The sequence below is a fragment of the Phlebotomus papatasi genome, chromosome 2, assembly GCF_024763615.1.
Source record: "Phlebotomus papatasi isolate M1 chromosome 2, Ppap_2.1, whole genome shotgun sequence".
Lineage (NCBI taxonomy): Eukaryota > Metazoa > Arthropoda > Insecta > Diptera > Psychodidae > Phlebotomus > Phlebotomus papatasi.
This window is the reverse complement of record NC_077223.1, coordinates 81,905,989-81,921,535: the sequence shown is the minus strand read 5'-3', so window position 1 is coordinate 81,921,535 and position 15,547 is coordinate 81,905,989. Positions and strand designations below refer to the sequence as shown.

The window sequence follows — 15,547 nt, the reverse complement described above, 5'->3', positions numbered from 1 at the left end:
GAAACTCAGAAAACCAAATCCCGGTCCAAAAACTGTAACATCAAAATTACAATTTTATACCCATTTTATAAAAATGCTTCTAAATTGTAGGATAACAGGATCAGAGTTATAAATATTTCTGGCAATATGGGGATGTGTTTCTACTTTCATTAAAAAATACTTTGCTCGATGTACATTTTAAGAAAAACGAGAAAAATCCAGTGACTAATTCTACCCCTGGCTATATGTACCCCGCTCTCCCCTATTTCATATCGTTCGCCGAAATAATACAAAAACTAAAAGCAAATTTTTTTAAGTCGCGGTGCAATATGTGCAAATTTTTTACAAGGAAAAGTGAAAAATAACCCCACTTTTTATTAGACTCAATGGGCCCATGGGGAAGAGTTTATTATCTGGCGTTAAAGTAAATCAATCCAAGGGTAAATCTAAAGCAGTCTTCAGGCTTGAGATTAAGCCCAGTTTCCTAAACAGCATGCATTTATATTAGTATTTCAGAATCTCATAGGTAGAAGTTGTCTTACTTTAATCATTATCCTCTTTAAAAATAAATTCAAGGATTTTAAAGCTATGAAAAACATGATTTCATAAAGCCAACATCCTAGTGCTACTTATAAAACATAAAAACACTAGACAAACTTTAGGGTAGACTGGGGCAAAAAGTCATAAAAGGAATATTTTATTTTTTTACGAGCTACAAAGCTACTATTTCGATTCATAATATTGAGAAGCTATGATCCCTCTTTGGACGAAGATTACTCTGTTTTAAAGTACGGACCATAATTACTTATACGTACCTATAATTCTTTCAACGAGTGTTGAATCACAGACCACTCAGCAGTAACTTGTGCGGAAGTTTCTGCAAGATTTTATTGGTAAATTTGTAATTCAAAAAAACATAAAAAAAAGCAAGAGATAAATGTCTTCTTTTCAACAAGAGTCACATAGAGACATTGTTGGTGATCTCATTATACAAATGTGTCCAAGAGCTTGCGGTGAATGTTAATTAATTGCTGATCATTTCCTCAATCATTCCCATGGTGCATACTTGCAGCAAAAGTGCCCAAGTAGATTGATTTTGAGATTGATGTTTAGATTAATCAATGTGAATTTTAATGCATTTCTTTTGCAAAATTCCTTCTCTAGCCGATGACTAGGCAAGTCAACAGGTAAATTGGTTCTGGTTTTTCCCTATCTCTGAAATCACCTGTCTGCATTGCTTGTCGATGCACTAACTCTCGATCCCACACAATAAAAACCACGGAGGTGACTTTCTTCTGGGAAGATTTTTACCATATTTTAGCGTAGTGTGAATGAAACATTATGCAATTGACAAACACTGAAGTACACTGACTTTTTATGTCACACTTTTAGACAATCACCAGAGAATTTCTCTCCGTCTCTGTGAATTCAAAGTAGGGTGAAAATTGGAATGTGGGACACTTAAGAAAAAATTCTATTTCAAATGCATTTTTAAACTAAACAAATAATAATTTTTTCCATTTGTTTGTATCATGAGATTCTTTGACAAATATTTTACCAGAATCTTAACAGTTTTTATTAAATATTTCAGCAGAATAATCGGAAAATTCACGGAAATTAGAAAATAACACGTTTTGAAAAGATGGACAATATTTTGGAAAGTGGGACAAAAACATTTAAAAAGATGGACAAAATGAAGAGCACCAATGTTTTATACGTTTTAATTTTTAATTTTATTAATCAAAATAGATTTTAGTTTTTCTTATGTCTCCAAGATTAAATCTTAAACCCAGATTCATCGCAATTGTAAATTCTGGAGGGATGAATATGCAACAAATTCTTCTCCGCCAAATATTTTTGGACATTGGAAAACCAGTAGTTGAGCTTCTCCTGTGTGACACTTGCACGTTGAATTGTCATGCTTTCTGCCATCCTCTCCTTTATTTCCGGATGACGCTTGAGAAATCCCAAGTACCACGAATTCCCTGGACGTCCCTCCGGGAAAAGGTTCTGCAATTTCATTCTCTTACACAGGAGCTCGACGCTGTCCAGCAATTGTACCTTAGTAATCGGATGCCACTTTTCAGCACATTCCACTAACCAATCCGCCAGGTCCTTTTCCAATTGCTTAGAGAGTACTGCAGGTGCTCCTATCTGGTTTTCTCCAGAAATCTTGCCAGTCACTCTATTAAACAAAGTGGACTTCGGGACTTCGAAAGCTTTGGCAGCCTTTCTCAAGGGCATACCTTCCCCAACAGCTTCTATTGCGTGTTGCAATTGTTCCACCGGATAATTAAGGATCTTTTTGTTCTTTGTGGCCATGATTTAACATCACAAGAAATAACAATTCACTCACTGAAATCATGAAAAGACATTTTAAATACTTTGTCCAACATTGCATAGAAGGTGCTTTGAATGAGACATCAAATTAAACCACTTTTTTCCCTTTCTTCCCTGAATATTTTACAAATATTTCTTATTCACCTTATGAATGGATGTATTTCCTTCGTTTTCCAATACTCACTTATTAATAATTCACAAGTTTTACCGAAAACTCAAGTCAAAAAGTTTCATATTTACTTATCAACTTCCATAAGAAATAGTGGAAATGACAACTCCCGTTTTAAGGTTATGAATGTCACGAATGCAATACATTTTTCAAATTCATTTTGCAAGTCACTCTTAAATTGTAAAGTAACGCCTTCTACATTTTTAACTTCTCCAATAATCACAAAATTAGGATGAATAATCTTTTGATTGAGAATTAAAATATTTAATTGATTTATTATCATGTTTTTAGGGAGGTGTCCCACATTCCACACTGCTTGGTCCCACTTTCCAAACTGTCTCACATTCCAAATTTTACCCTATACGGGAATACCAAATAAAATACCAGCAAATATGCAATTATTGACTAAGTGTTTGAAAATATGCGGCAAAAGTGCGATCTGTTCCACTAAATTGCCAGAGTTTGGTGTGAGGAGAAAGAACTAAAGAAATGCGCCCAGAGGCATCGACATAATCACCAACAACCGGTGATTCAATCGATATTTCGTATTCAAACTTTGAACTAATTGAAGTTTTTGCATATGCTTTCAGTGATTTTATTTCACTCTTCCGCAGAACTAAAACACACTTAAATATGATCAGGACTACACCGAAAAAATCGCTTACATTCATTCATTAAATATTTCTACAACATTTTACTATCTCTCGGGAATTTTTAATAAATTAATTTTTTATACGGAAAACCACCTTGAATGAATTGAATTTTTGGTGATTGGTTTCTTCTTATATTCATTGACAAAATTTATAAGTCATAGTTTAGTATTATTGGTGACATTTCCATAATACATACAAGGAGATTTTACAATAATGGAAATTTCTACTGTAAATAATTGGTGAGAACTGGATAGTTTTTGCCATTATGGTAATTTAAAATTGTAAATTAAAACATCGACTGTAATAAATCAGTCTTAATCTAACCTAATACATTGCGCTTTGGGTTTTTATTACAATTAGCACTGTTTTGAAACAACATATGTATCTGAAAATGCTCTATTATTCAACACCAAATTATTTCTCTATTTAACTTGGAATTATTCCATAAAATAAAATAAGATTATTATTTTCTTATTTTCTTTCAAAGTAATGTGAGGTTATCCTGAACATAACCTTAAAAACTACTCAAAACTTGAATGAAGCACCCTTCAAACATTTTGAAAAACTTTTACATTATTTTACGAAATTTTGCATATTGGATAAACAATTGAAAAAATTATCATTATGACAAGTGCACAATAATTTTTGTTTGTAAACACGTTTTCAAAATTTCCCATTAGAATGAGCGAAATGACTAGATTTAGATCTCACTCACTCCCATTGAAATGTCAAAAACATGTTTACTAAACAAAAGTTATTGTGCGTGGGACATATTTGAGGTTATTTTATTTATTTTGTAAGTGTTTCTAATTTAATCGTAATGATAAAAGAACTGAATTTTAAAATAATTTAATCTGTGAGTGAAATTAGAGAATAAAATCCACGGATCTCATTCCCCTAGTTTTATACAATTTTTTTTGTTGTTGAGATTTTGAGGTTATGTTGTATTAAATCTCAAAAAGTTCCGATATATTTGGATAACAGAGATTTTTAAGTAAACTTCAAACGTTAACTTATCAATTCAATAAATCAGTTAAGTGTCTATCTTGATTTGAACTGCAAACCAGTGCAAACTGAGAAATTTGAAAATTCTAACCGAAAAAAAATTATACCCAAAAAACTTAATACGTTAACTGCTGTTGATCCGGTTGATCCTCATAAATATTTTTTGTACAGAAAAATGGATATTTGAGATAAAATGACACTGTAGACAATAATTCAAAATTTTTTGAGGATCTTGTAGTTTAAGTTTCATTTTTAATTTTTTTTAGGTTAGACCTAAACACAAACAAAACTTTCATATTAATATTTTCACAAATTAGACAATAAAGCCAACTTGCTATGATTTGTTTAAAGATAAATGATATTTCAGAAGAATTTCGGTTCGACAGAATGTAGCAGGAAATAGACGGAGACACTGAATCTTTCTTGATTTTCACAATTCTGTGTCGGTCAGTCGAATGGTGAACATCACAGATCAATTTGTGATCAAAGTTCAAGTGCAGTGTAACAACTCCCACCTGTACGTGATTTTCCCTGCCATATTCGATACCTGATGAAGAGGACATCCATCCTCGAAACGTCGTAGAGAATAAAATTGTGAAAATCAAGAAAGGTTCAGTGTCTCCGTCTATTTCCTGATAAATGATATTTAAATAATATTACTTTTCATTAAATGAACGTCAATTTGAGGTTATGTTGTTTGAAACCTCAAAATTATTCAAATAAGATTATTTAAATACGAGAAGCATTCTTAAATGCATATTTAAATATCTTTTAAAAATATTTAAAAAAAAAAAAAGAATAATAATATTCAAAATTATAAGTGAGTCCATCTTTTAGCTTTACTTCTAGGCGTATGCCCTTGATAGACTTACAGCTTAAGCTGATTGACGGTTTAGTGGAAATGTGATGGGAATGTAATCTATACATTATTTTGATTATAATTGCGTAGAGGCAACTTAAGCTGGAAGTCTGTCCTGCAATTGAAATTCTAAATAAACATATGTGTTGGACACACCTACGGCTTAAGCCAATAGACGGCTTAACCCTTTAAGGACGAGAGAGTCAAAAATTGGGTGTCTGAAAAAATCATTTTTTCTAACTTTTTAGACCGAAACATAGCTTTAGAAGGCTGTAGGAAAAAATTCATTTTTGGGTCACCGGTGACCCAATCGTCCTTAAAGGGTTGAGGTAATTCTAATCAAAATACTGATTTAACTATATTTCCATCAGTTTCCCACTAAGATGCATCTTGGTTTAAGTCGTAAGTCTGTCTAGGGTATGAGACTACTGATCCTTAAAAATATTTAGTCCGTAAAATTTGTCAGTAAATGATAAGGTAAATGAAATTTATGTAAAGGACCTTTAATTGATTATTCTAAGCTTCTATTGTATCACATTTTGAGACAAATATTTACTTCCAAATTTTACGGGTTAAATATTCTCTATGATGAGCCTCGAGTGGGTCAGCAGATAGAACAGTGGCTCTATGATTACGAGGTCTTGGGTTCAAAGCTGAGCACCAGCAGAAAAAGATTCCTCACGCCATATCGGCTTTGTATTCGTCCAGTGAATAAATGAATAGTATTGCCAATGGTGCATATTGGCAAAAAAAAGTGAACCGCCTAAACAATAGAGGCTGGTACGAGAACGAGTTTCGGCTTGAAAGTGGTACTTCAGTCTATACTAATATTCACTGTCACTGATCCCAAACTCACACCGAGAAAGGATGCTGTGATATAGTAGCGGCACTGATTGCCCACAGAGCTGTGATATGGAGCGGCTACCCGTGTCGGGGGATAAGATAGAATAGGAGTGGAGAAGCATAAGGGGCCCAAATGGTGGCCTGGATGCATCGGAAATCCGAAATGGAGAACTGACCCCTGGCAAAATCTTATCAATCTTCTCTGTGATCATCCTCAGTCTATTTTTGGGCCCTTATACTTTACTATGTTATAAAAAGAAATTTTAAAAATTCACTGTTATATGCAACAAAACTTTAATTAGATACATTACCAAATACGAAAATAAACACGGTTTTATAATCTTTGGAAAGAAGGATTTCAAAATCCTAATTCAAATTGAGGTTAAATTAACCCGTGCTTCCTAGGTAAAGAGACCTGTGACCTCAGGTTTGCACCCTGTTTCACAGTATTCTTCTCGCAAAAGAAAGCCATGTAAACCATTGTCAGGAGACCTCGACATCGGGGCAGACTTAGGACAAGGTGACTGAATAAAATTCAGGATCTTGCTTTGGAGCGCCTTGGGATTGAACCCGAACATTTTCCTGAAGTGGAGGAGGATTGACAGTCGTGGGCTGTTAACCTTGATATCATGGACTCGCGACCCCAATAAGGATAAGGGGTTGAAAATGAAGATGATGATGTTTAATCTCTTGGTTGTTTCACATTCCTTGCACTATATAATTGAGGTTAGGTTCAATACCTAACCTCACATTTCAGAATAACTTGAATTAGGAACAAAATTGACTAGATGGTAACTTTCCATTAACCGTAAGAGAATCCAATTTTTTGCAGTGTTAGAGTGGAATCATTTGGCCTATAAAGAAATCCAAACCTGTTGTAAAGTGTCTTACTCTCGAAATCAATCGCATATTAGGTGATTTTAAATGGGACAACTTTTGAGCGGGAAAACTTCCTGCTTTGCCAAAAATCTCTTTCATAAAATCCAACGGCAAACTTAAAGGTTATTTATTAGTTGACATTTTTAAAAGTTGCATCAATGAGCAGAAGAACTTGCGTGACTCTTTTGACTATTCCATTGAAAATTGATATGGCAGATGAATTTACTTTAATTGCTATATCAGTAAATAATTTATTATTATTTCGTATGACTGTGATTTTATTATTTTAGTATAATATATGTATGATGCCATGTCTCTTTGGTGGATTGTATGCGCCCAACCCATGAGAGACAGAGTTAATAATTTATTAATGCAATTGGCCTCTCTTTTTCTCCTTTTCATAACATAAATAATAATTATGTACTGCGCACACACAATCTTTTTCTTCTATAAAATGCACTTTTATATATATAGAGAAACTGTGTAAGGTGAGGAAAAACACATGAATCAATGCACTTTTATATTAATAACTTTTTTGAAAGTAATACTGTGTATATGGAAAAAATATGATTTCTTCTCTTTTATTATATGATGTGCAAGAAATAACATTGTATTCAAATTGAGTGAAATGTTGCTTGAATAAAATTGCACAGTCAACCAGTCATTTTGGTTATGGATAATAGTAATTTTTCGCCTCTTTTCGAATTGTTTAGCCTGCGAGTATTTTTTTCTGTTTTTTTTTCGTGTAAGACACACACAAAATTCTGGACAATTAATGACACTCCTGGGTAGACAATGTGCTTTATAAAAATCACTGAATAAATTTTCGTGTGAAATGCGGTCAAGAACGCCACTGAACTTATGCTGCTTACGGCCAACCGTCACCATAATTAATGCAAAAACTCAAAACAAACCTCACTTTATCTTCCGAGATGAATTAATTCACATTTATGCTGCACAGTTGCTCAATTTGCTGCATCATCTCTTCAGCAAAATAACTATAAAATTTTCCAAAGAAAACCGCGTCAATGTTTCATGTTTCACGCAATGAGTTGCACGCAACCATGTTCAAAAAGGGATTTTCTCTCCCAATTAACACTTCCAATTGCTTCTTCCTCAATCTTTCTCCAGTATGGCATTTTATTTCCCTTTCAAAGATCAACCATTCTGCTCTTTGGGTGGAAAATGTTGTGCACAACATTTCTTGATGTGAAAATGGGCTCAATTATCATTTAACCGAAGTGTTTCAAGCTTAAAGACAATAGAAATGTCACTTCCGTTGGTGTTTTGATATCACTTTTCCACGTTCTTTTTTCCGCAATAAATGCCATTGCAAAAATTAAACAGAAACTGAGACCATATGCGAAGATCAGGACAGAAAGGTAGGAGACTTTCTAAAAGAGAAAAGCAATTAAAAAAGTTAAATGTGATTCTAAATCGTATTAACAGGTATTAGGTCGTGATCACAAATTATATTATTTTGAATTATCCTGAATTTGAAGTTTGACTTTCTTTTTAACCCGTTTATTAATTAATTTGGAAAAAAGTGATTTTTTAAAAGCTTTTGAAATATCGGAATTCTCATTTGATTCATTGTAGCGACATGAGTGTCTTGTTTTCTTGATCTTCAACATTTTAAAACACTACGGTAACGTGTGGTATTTCGGGACACTTTTTAGCACTTTTAAGTTTCAAACAGCTTAACGACTTCTCAAATAATTTTTTTCTTTGTTGATACAGATATATATGTTCGTTATAGTATCCAGAATAAGATTCTTATCGAAAAATGCATAATTTTTTATACAAAATAGCAAAAAATATAAAAAGTCAGAGTGGTATATTTCGGGACAGACAAAAGTCGTTATTATGCAAATAAATTTCACCGAGCCTGATTATTTACCTTTAAGTAGAAGTTCTAAAATTCACTCTTTCATAAAAAATTTGTTTAAATTTCAATTTTAAAGTGACTTAAATCGAAAAAAAACTCAGCACTGTTTGTGTTGACATCTGCAAAATTGACCACACTGAAGGTCTTGTAAAAAGTGAAATGTGACACTCACAATTTACGCGTATTTCACACTTTAAATTAAATAAAACTTCATAAGTTTTATGTTTATCTGTTACGTAAAGAGCTTAATATTTCATACAGAACTTAAAAATAATTAGAAAACAAATATTTATAGGATTTTTGGTGTGTCCAAAATACCCATATTATGATCCGAAAAGCACCTTGTCCAGAAATACCACACGTTACCCTAACTAGAACATTTGTAACAATTTCGCAATGTTACAAAAACTAAATTTTAAGTTCATTTAAATTATTTTAGAAATGTGGACCTTTCGAAGTTTCTAAAACAAATAAGGAAGAAATAAGAAGTTAATAAAATTAAGATTTAAAAATCTTTTCGAGAATCAAGAAAGTGTTTTTCTTCATTTGTCCCGGCATGAGAATTTTTTGTTTAGGTTTAAGTGTTTTTCTTTCTTAAATTGGGAATTGTTTAATAGGATGGAAATAAGACAAATTATATTAATATGCATCATAATTTCTTACTTAAAAGTGAATACATTTATGACTTGAGGTTTAGTTGAATGATTAAATTTTTTGGGAAATTTTGTCACTGAGGAAAAAAGATGGTGCGATTAACATTTTTTTCCTCATAACTTTAACACTTTTTTGGTGTAAAAATATATCAACATTTTTTAATGTTAATTTAACACATTTTTTAAGGGTAAAATTAACATGAAAAAGGGTAACTTTAATCCAAAAAACATAATATTTACACCGATTTGGATCAATACTGCAGGGTAAAATTAACATTTCTGGAATGTTATTTTAACTTTTTCGGATTTCTCTCAGTGGTCTAAAAATAATTGAATACAAGCGAATTTGACTTTCAAAATTTAGTGTTTTTGCTTATTATTGAGGAATTAGTGATACTCGTGAAACAGAATAAACCTCCAGTCTGAAAACCGACTATATGGGTTTTAGATTGTGAGTCTAATAGGGCTCACCTAAACAAAATTACATAATCTAAAGATTGGAGAACTGCGGGAGTCAGCTCTTTTTCACTACTTCCGAATTAACTGTCCGTGGCGACTGACGGTTACTCGTGAAAGGTGTTAATTTCCACGAGAAACATGAGACCATATAACAGTAGTTGTAGTAGACTAGTAGGACTCGATCGTCGACTGGGTTGACATATGTCGAATAGGCCGAATATGTTAAATATGTCGTACACTTTGCGAGATCTTAGTTTTAGCCTTATGGCTTACATACTTACTTACTGAGGTGCCTGCAACGTCCCTTTAAGGAATCAGGTCTCGTGCACTAACCTCCTCTAGTCTTGGCGACTCTCCGTCAGGCCGCTCCAAAAATGGAGGGTAGGTCGCTGTAGTAAAGTCCATCCTATTGGAGGCTCCTTGAGAGGTTTCGTTACAATTTTGCTTTCACAGGGACGGGTTATTAGCCCCTTGTCCAATCCTCTCTAGGAGGATAGGATCCCTTGTTCGTTAGCCTCAGGTTCGTGACTTTCCACTGGAGTTGATTATCCCTTCTTCCATCACTTACCTGAGTAACCGGGGCCTACCAGGTATTTATCCCCTTTGGAGGTATTCACAGAAATTGAGGGAAGAGGTTATGTATAGCATTATCTCCCCCCTCCCCATTTAGACTCCAATCAACCTGAATAAAAGGTACTTAATACATGACTTTAAAAAGGTCCCTATAATTAAGTAATTTGTGGCTTAACTTCTCTAAGTTCTTATTAAACAAAATCTTTTGAAAAATTTCAACTTTAGATTAGATATTAAAAGCAAATGATCTGTTTGATTTTGAAAAGCCACTAAAACTGATTATCCTAAAGACCGCTCTTAGGGCCCAAATAGACTTAGGCTGATCCTCAAGAATATTTAGCATACAAAATATGGCAGTGAAGGATCCGGTAAAAGAGTTCTAATTGATGATTCTAAACCACAGTGTATGACAGTTTGGGATAGATCATCTTTACTGCTGAATTTTACAGGCTAAATATTCTAGAGGATCAGCTTGAGTCTATTTAGGCCTTTATGATATTCTCGTAGCCAAGACCATTTCAGATGTTCATTTCTGAAGAGCTCTAATCCTAGTGACAAGTTTTCCGAATATTTCTTTTACTAATTAACTTCAAACATATATTCAAATTGTGCCGCAAATATCTTAAAACTGCTCTAAAGTGTCTGAGTGATTTATGGGACTGATCATACTTTCAATGTTGTTCACTCGGTATCTAAAATGCCGTGAAATCTAAAACACCGATTTAATTCACAAATAACTCTGCACATATTGCAGCACTTTTATTATATAATGCCCATATAATTTCAAAAGAATTTCCTTCCCTATTTCACTTCAATACTATGGAGCTCTAAAGAGTTTTCCGAGGAATCATATTAATGTTTATTTTTATGAGAATTTTACTGGAAAATTGTAGAGGATTTTTTCAATATACATTTCCCCTTCGATTTTCTTAGAGAGAGACTGAAAATGTTCAGTTCCCAATTGGAAGCATTCACTTTCGATGGAGTAAATTTGAAGAGAAGTAAGAGAACGAAGAATCGCGATCATTAAATTGAATAGGATGAGTTTGAATGGAAAAAAATGTAGTATATAATATTTTAATAATGAATTGAAGGGTTGAGTGTTGAGCAAGATTCCGTTGAAATTTCATAGATGGGTAATCCAGTTGCTCAATAACAACCTAGTACCTTCGAGACCTACAATTTGACAGTCTCTCAAGAGATTCGATCACAATATGATCATAATTATGCAAAATAGATCCGAAAAGAACTCCACATGGGTATGACAGAAAAGAGTAATAAATCAATTGGTACAATTTTCATTAAAGCTACCAACTCAGCCATACACTGAGGATATTACTTAATCCAAGATACACGATCGAGATCATATTTTGCCATAAGAAAACGATCAGTGTCGTGAGATGATTCCGAGATTGCTGCTCTTGCACATTTGCTGGGGAGGAATTGTGACAAAAGACTTGTTGATTTTGTAAAAAAAAATACCACCAACATTTGTCACACAAATGATTATAAATTTTATTTCAATATTGAAATTTCCAATCGGCAAAAAAATCCTAATTGCATTTAAATGATTTATAATAAAAGAGAAAAAACTGATGCAAGTGCCAGGGAAAATTGGGTCGATCACAAGAAGTGAGATTGTCGCTTTAGCATATCGCTCGATCATGACAATTATTGGGCAATTTTCCACCATTTTCATCCCACCATCTCACTTTAATAGTACCACAAGATATCTTTTTTTTTCTTTTGATCTAATTATGAAATTTTCTTTTCTTTCAGCTGCCGCCACGATTGATAAAGCTGGTGTTCGTTCTATGTCTCCTCGTAGCCATTTTCTTCTCACAAACAGACAGTGCACAAGGTAATTTTGATGAATTTTTATTAAATTTTCCATGGAAAATAGACACTTCGTTGCGTAGATCAGCTGGGCTAACTGCACTTATCAGCACTTACTCTGTATCTCGTTGTTTGTATAAGCAATTGTCGTAATTTTTTCATCACCTATATCAACAATTCCTGTGTAGTCTAGATGCAATTCTATATTATTAAAAAAAATTACTGATATAGGTGATAAGGAAGTTACGACAATTGCTGATCCAAGCTACGTAATGTAGACACATATTAAATGTAGTTAGCACAGTTGCTGATCCAAGAGACGATTTGTTTGCAACAGTAATATTTAGTATAATTAGAAGTCTCATAGCAAGAAACAACTAATTTTTAAATTTATTTTAGAATTATTTCAAGGTTTAATAAATAATATCCAAGAAGCAAAATTGCAGTAAATTAAATTTTTAAAAGTTTTAAAGACAACACGAAACATACCCATTAAGCAAAACTTGACCAAAAGCTCAAAAAAATCGAAATGAAAAGATATTTGAAATCTGATAGACATATACATACTTGACAGATATATATTGACTTGATATTAAAAATGAGGTGTAAAAGCGAACAAAATAATGTTAAGGTAACATCGAAGAATCTGACCAAATATTGACCAATATATGACCAGTCTATAAACACAATAAATTCGACATCAAAATAGATATTTACCTAAATATCACATTAAGTAAATAAATAATTTTATATCCATAAATTACTAGAATTTTGCTTTTTATCGATAAATTAAAAAAAATATATATTTGGAAATTAACAAAAAATGCTCGTCGAGTATTGATGCTACGAACAAAGTTTGTCAAAGAGTACATACTCTTATCAACTTCTTAGTGGGTTATACGCTTTGCGAACATTTCGGAAGTCCCTCGTAGGAATTCACAAACATTTACGAACATTTATTGAACATTTGAAATTAAATTGAATGAAATTTATTGAATATTTAATAATCAATTACGCTTAAGAATTTCACCACTTGAAAAACTATAATTTATGTAAGGCAAAATGTCCCGAACTATGATATTAAAATAATATTAATTCTTTATTAGTTATTATTCAAATTGAAATTTACATGTAAATGGGGAGCTACAGGGTGACTGTGCGATATTTTCAACAGATATCACACTGATTTCCTGAATATTGAAACTCCAAACAAATTGATTTTTCTTACTTTCCTTTTCAGGAGTGCTGTGTAGAACATTGATAAGAAGTTTATTATCTCTATTTCTCTAAAATAATTCCTCTTTCACTTTTAAAATGAATAAATATATTAACATTGCTTTGTATATTATATCGGACACCTTGTAATAGAGAAAATTAAAAAATTATGCAATATCGGACACAAAGTTTCTTGAAGTTTCTTGTCTTTCCGAGAAGAATTTTAATGTTTTTTCATAGTATATCGTTTGCAGTGGCGATGTTTTCTTGTTTCTTGGAATTGTAGAGCTTCTAGAAACAAAAAGTGTTCGATATTGCAAGATCTCCGAAATTTCACACAATTCTCTTATTTCCTTATAGGTAAACGCGCTACCTTCGAATGACTCAAACTTCGGACAACTCAATTTTTTTTCTATATTCATAATGGATATGATCAATGGCTTTTTTCAGGAAATTTAAGGCATTGGACTATAGCAATTAAAATTTAATTTTGTAATGGATCAAATTGAGTTGTTAAAAACTTGAGTCGTTCGAATGTAGTACGCTTTGACTTATATACTAGAAGCTAATTCTCTTATTTTAATCAAATTAGTTGGTGTCCGATATTTGCCTCAAAATATCCGATATTTCAAGATGTCTGAAATAACGCTCCGTCATCCTAGTTGTTCTCCCAAGTCCTATCTCTGCACAATTAGGTTAATGTGTAAAGGATTGTAAGAAAAGATATACCAGCCTTAATAGTTTCAATAAACATTTGTAGGTTAATATCGTACATTCCAGCTGCTTTAAGTCCAATTATCTTATGTGACATATACATCATCATTAATAGTATTTTTTGCTCATGTATATCAAGTTCGTACCAATTTGTGAGGTAAAAATCGGTAGTAAGTTTTTCGGTTTTTGAATACATCATCTCGCCAAATATACAAACTGCTATAAATTGTACGAATATATATAAAACCATTGGGATAAATGCCATAAAATCAGTACTTAAAATTATAAAGAATTCACAAAAGACAAAGACAAAACTAGTTGCAGTTTGAACTTCAATAGTATAGTAAAATATTTCACTAAATATACGAAATATCTCGAGAATATTGCTATGAAACTTATGGATTTCGATCAAGACATCTTCCTTTTTACTAAAATCAAATTTATGGATATGCTGTATGATGTCTTGAAAAATATTTAACACAGCTATAAGATATAATCCAATACTTATAGTTATGACGTCAGGAATCAAAAGTTCTATGGTGGCTATTCCCATGCAAATACCTTGATGGATATGCTGATAAATTAAGCTGGCCTTTGAACTTGGAAATACTCCAGGAACAGCAACTATCAGCAAATCAGTGTGTAAGAAGTAAAGAAGTACCCCAGGAGCAGTCATAAAACTTACTGCAAATAATATTCTACTTAAGGAATTTAAATCATTGTTCTTGATTTGTAAATCTCACCTCAGACTTGTTTTATTTATGTTTAGGCTCTTCTTTAGATGTTTCAGATGAATTCTTGCAGAATCGGGAATCAAATCATTTTCATGAACTTGGTGCACTTCTTGGATAAACCTAAACAGAATTTCCAATCGATTTGACTGTGTGATAATTGATAAAGTTTTAATGAAAACTTGAAAAAATCCTGTAGATAATGTAACACTTATTAGAATTCCCATCAGATCCTTCTCAAAGTACACCAAAGCAAAAACTGAAGATATTAAACTGTATATTTGAGAAATCGGAAAAATATATTTTCCATATCCCCGTACAATTTTCCAAGGTATGCAGGATAAGTTTAGAAATCTTATAAGGCATTTGAGAAACTCTTCAAATTTCTGGTATTCAGGATAGCACTCGATGTACTCAACAATGTCAACCATCTTGCACAGTTCACAAATGACGAATATTTCCAACAAATACACCAATTTATAGCTCCATTTAAATTGTGTTCTAAACACTTTAATTCGACCTTTACATTTACAATTTAAATTGTTTTATTTATTTTCATAACTGTAATTACTGTTATACAATTTATTTATAAGGACATTTATGTAAATTATTTAATTTTCCATCGATTTTACAACCTCTAGAACTCTAGCTGACTGACAATCACTAAGGACGAAAAAAATTTCTCGATAGCCTATTAACAAACTGATGATAAACCTAGGGAAGCCTATTGTAGAGGAGATTCTTAATAATA

The 15,547-nt window shown here is 32.4% G+C and overlaps 1 protein-coding gene across 1 annotated transcript in view; it reads left to right on the top strand.

The window, feature by feature from the left end:
- The window catches only part of LOC129804646 (uncharacterized), an 81,730-nt gene that overhangs the window by 58,744 nt on the left and 7,439 nt on the right, over window positions 1-15,547 (top strand). The window contains exon 2 of the mRNA XM_055852145.1: window positions 12,080-12,161. Within this exon, the coding sequence (XP_055708120.1) occupies window positions 12,080-12,161 (82 nt within the window). The remainder of the gene's footprint in view (window positions 1-12,079; window positions 12,162-15,547) is intronic.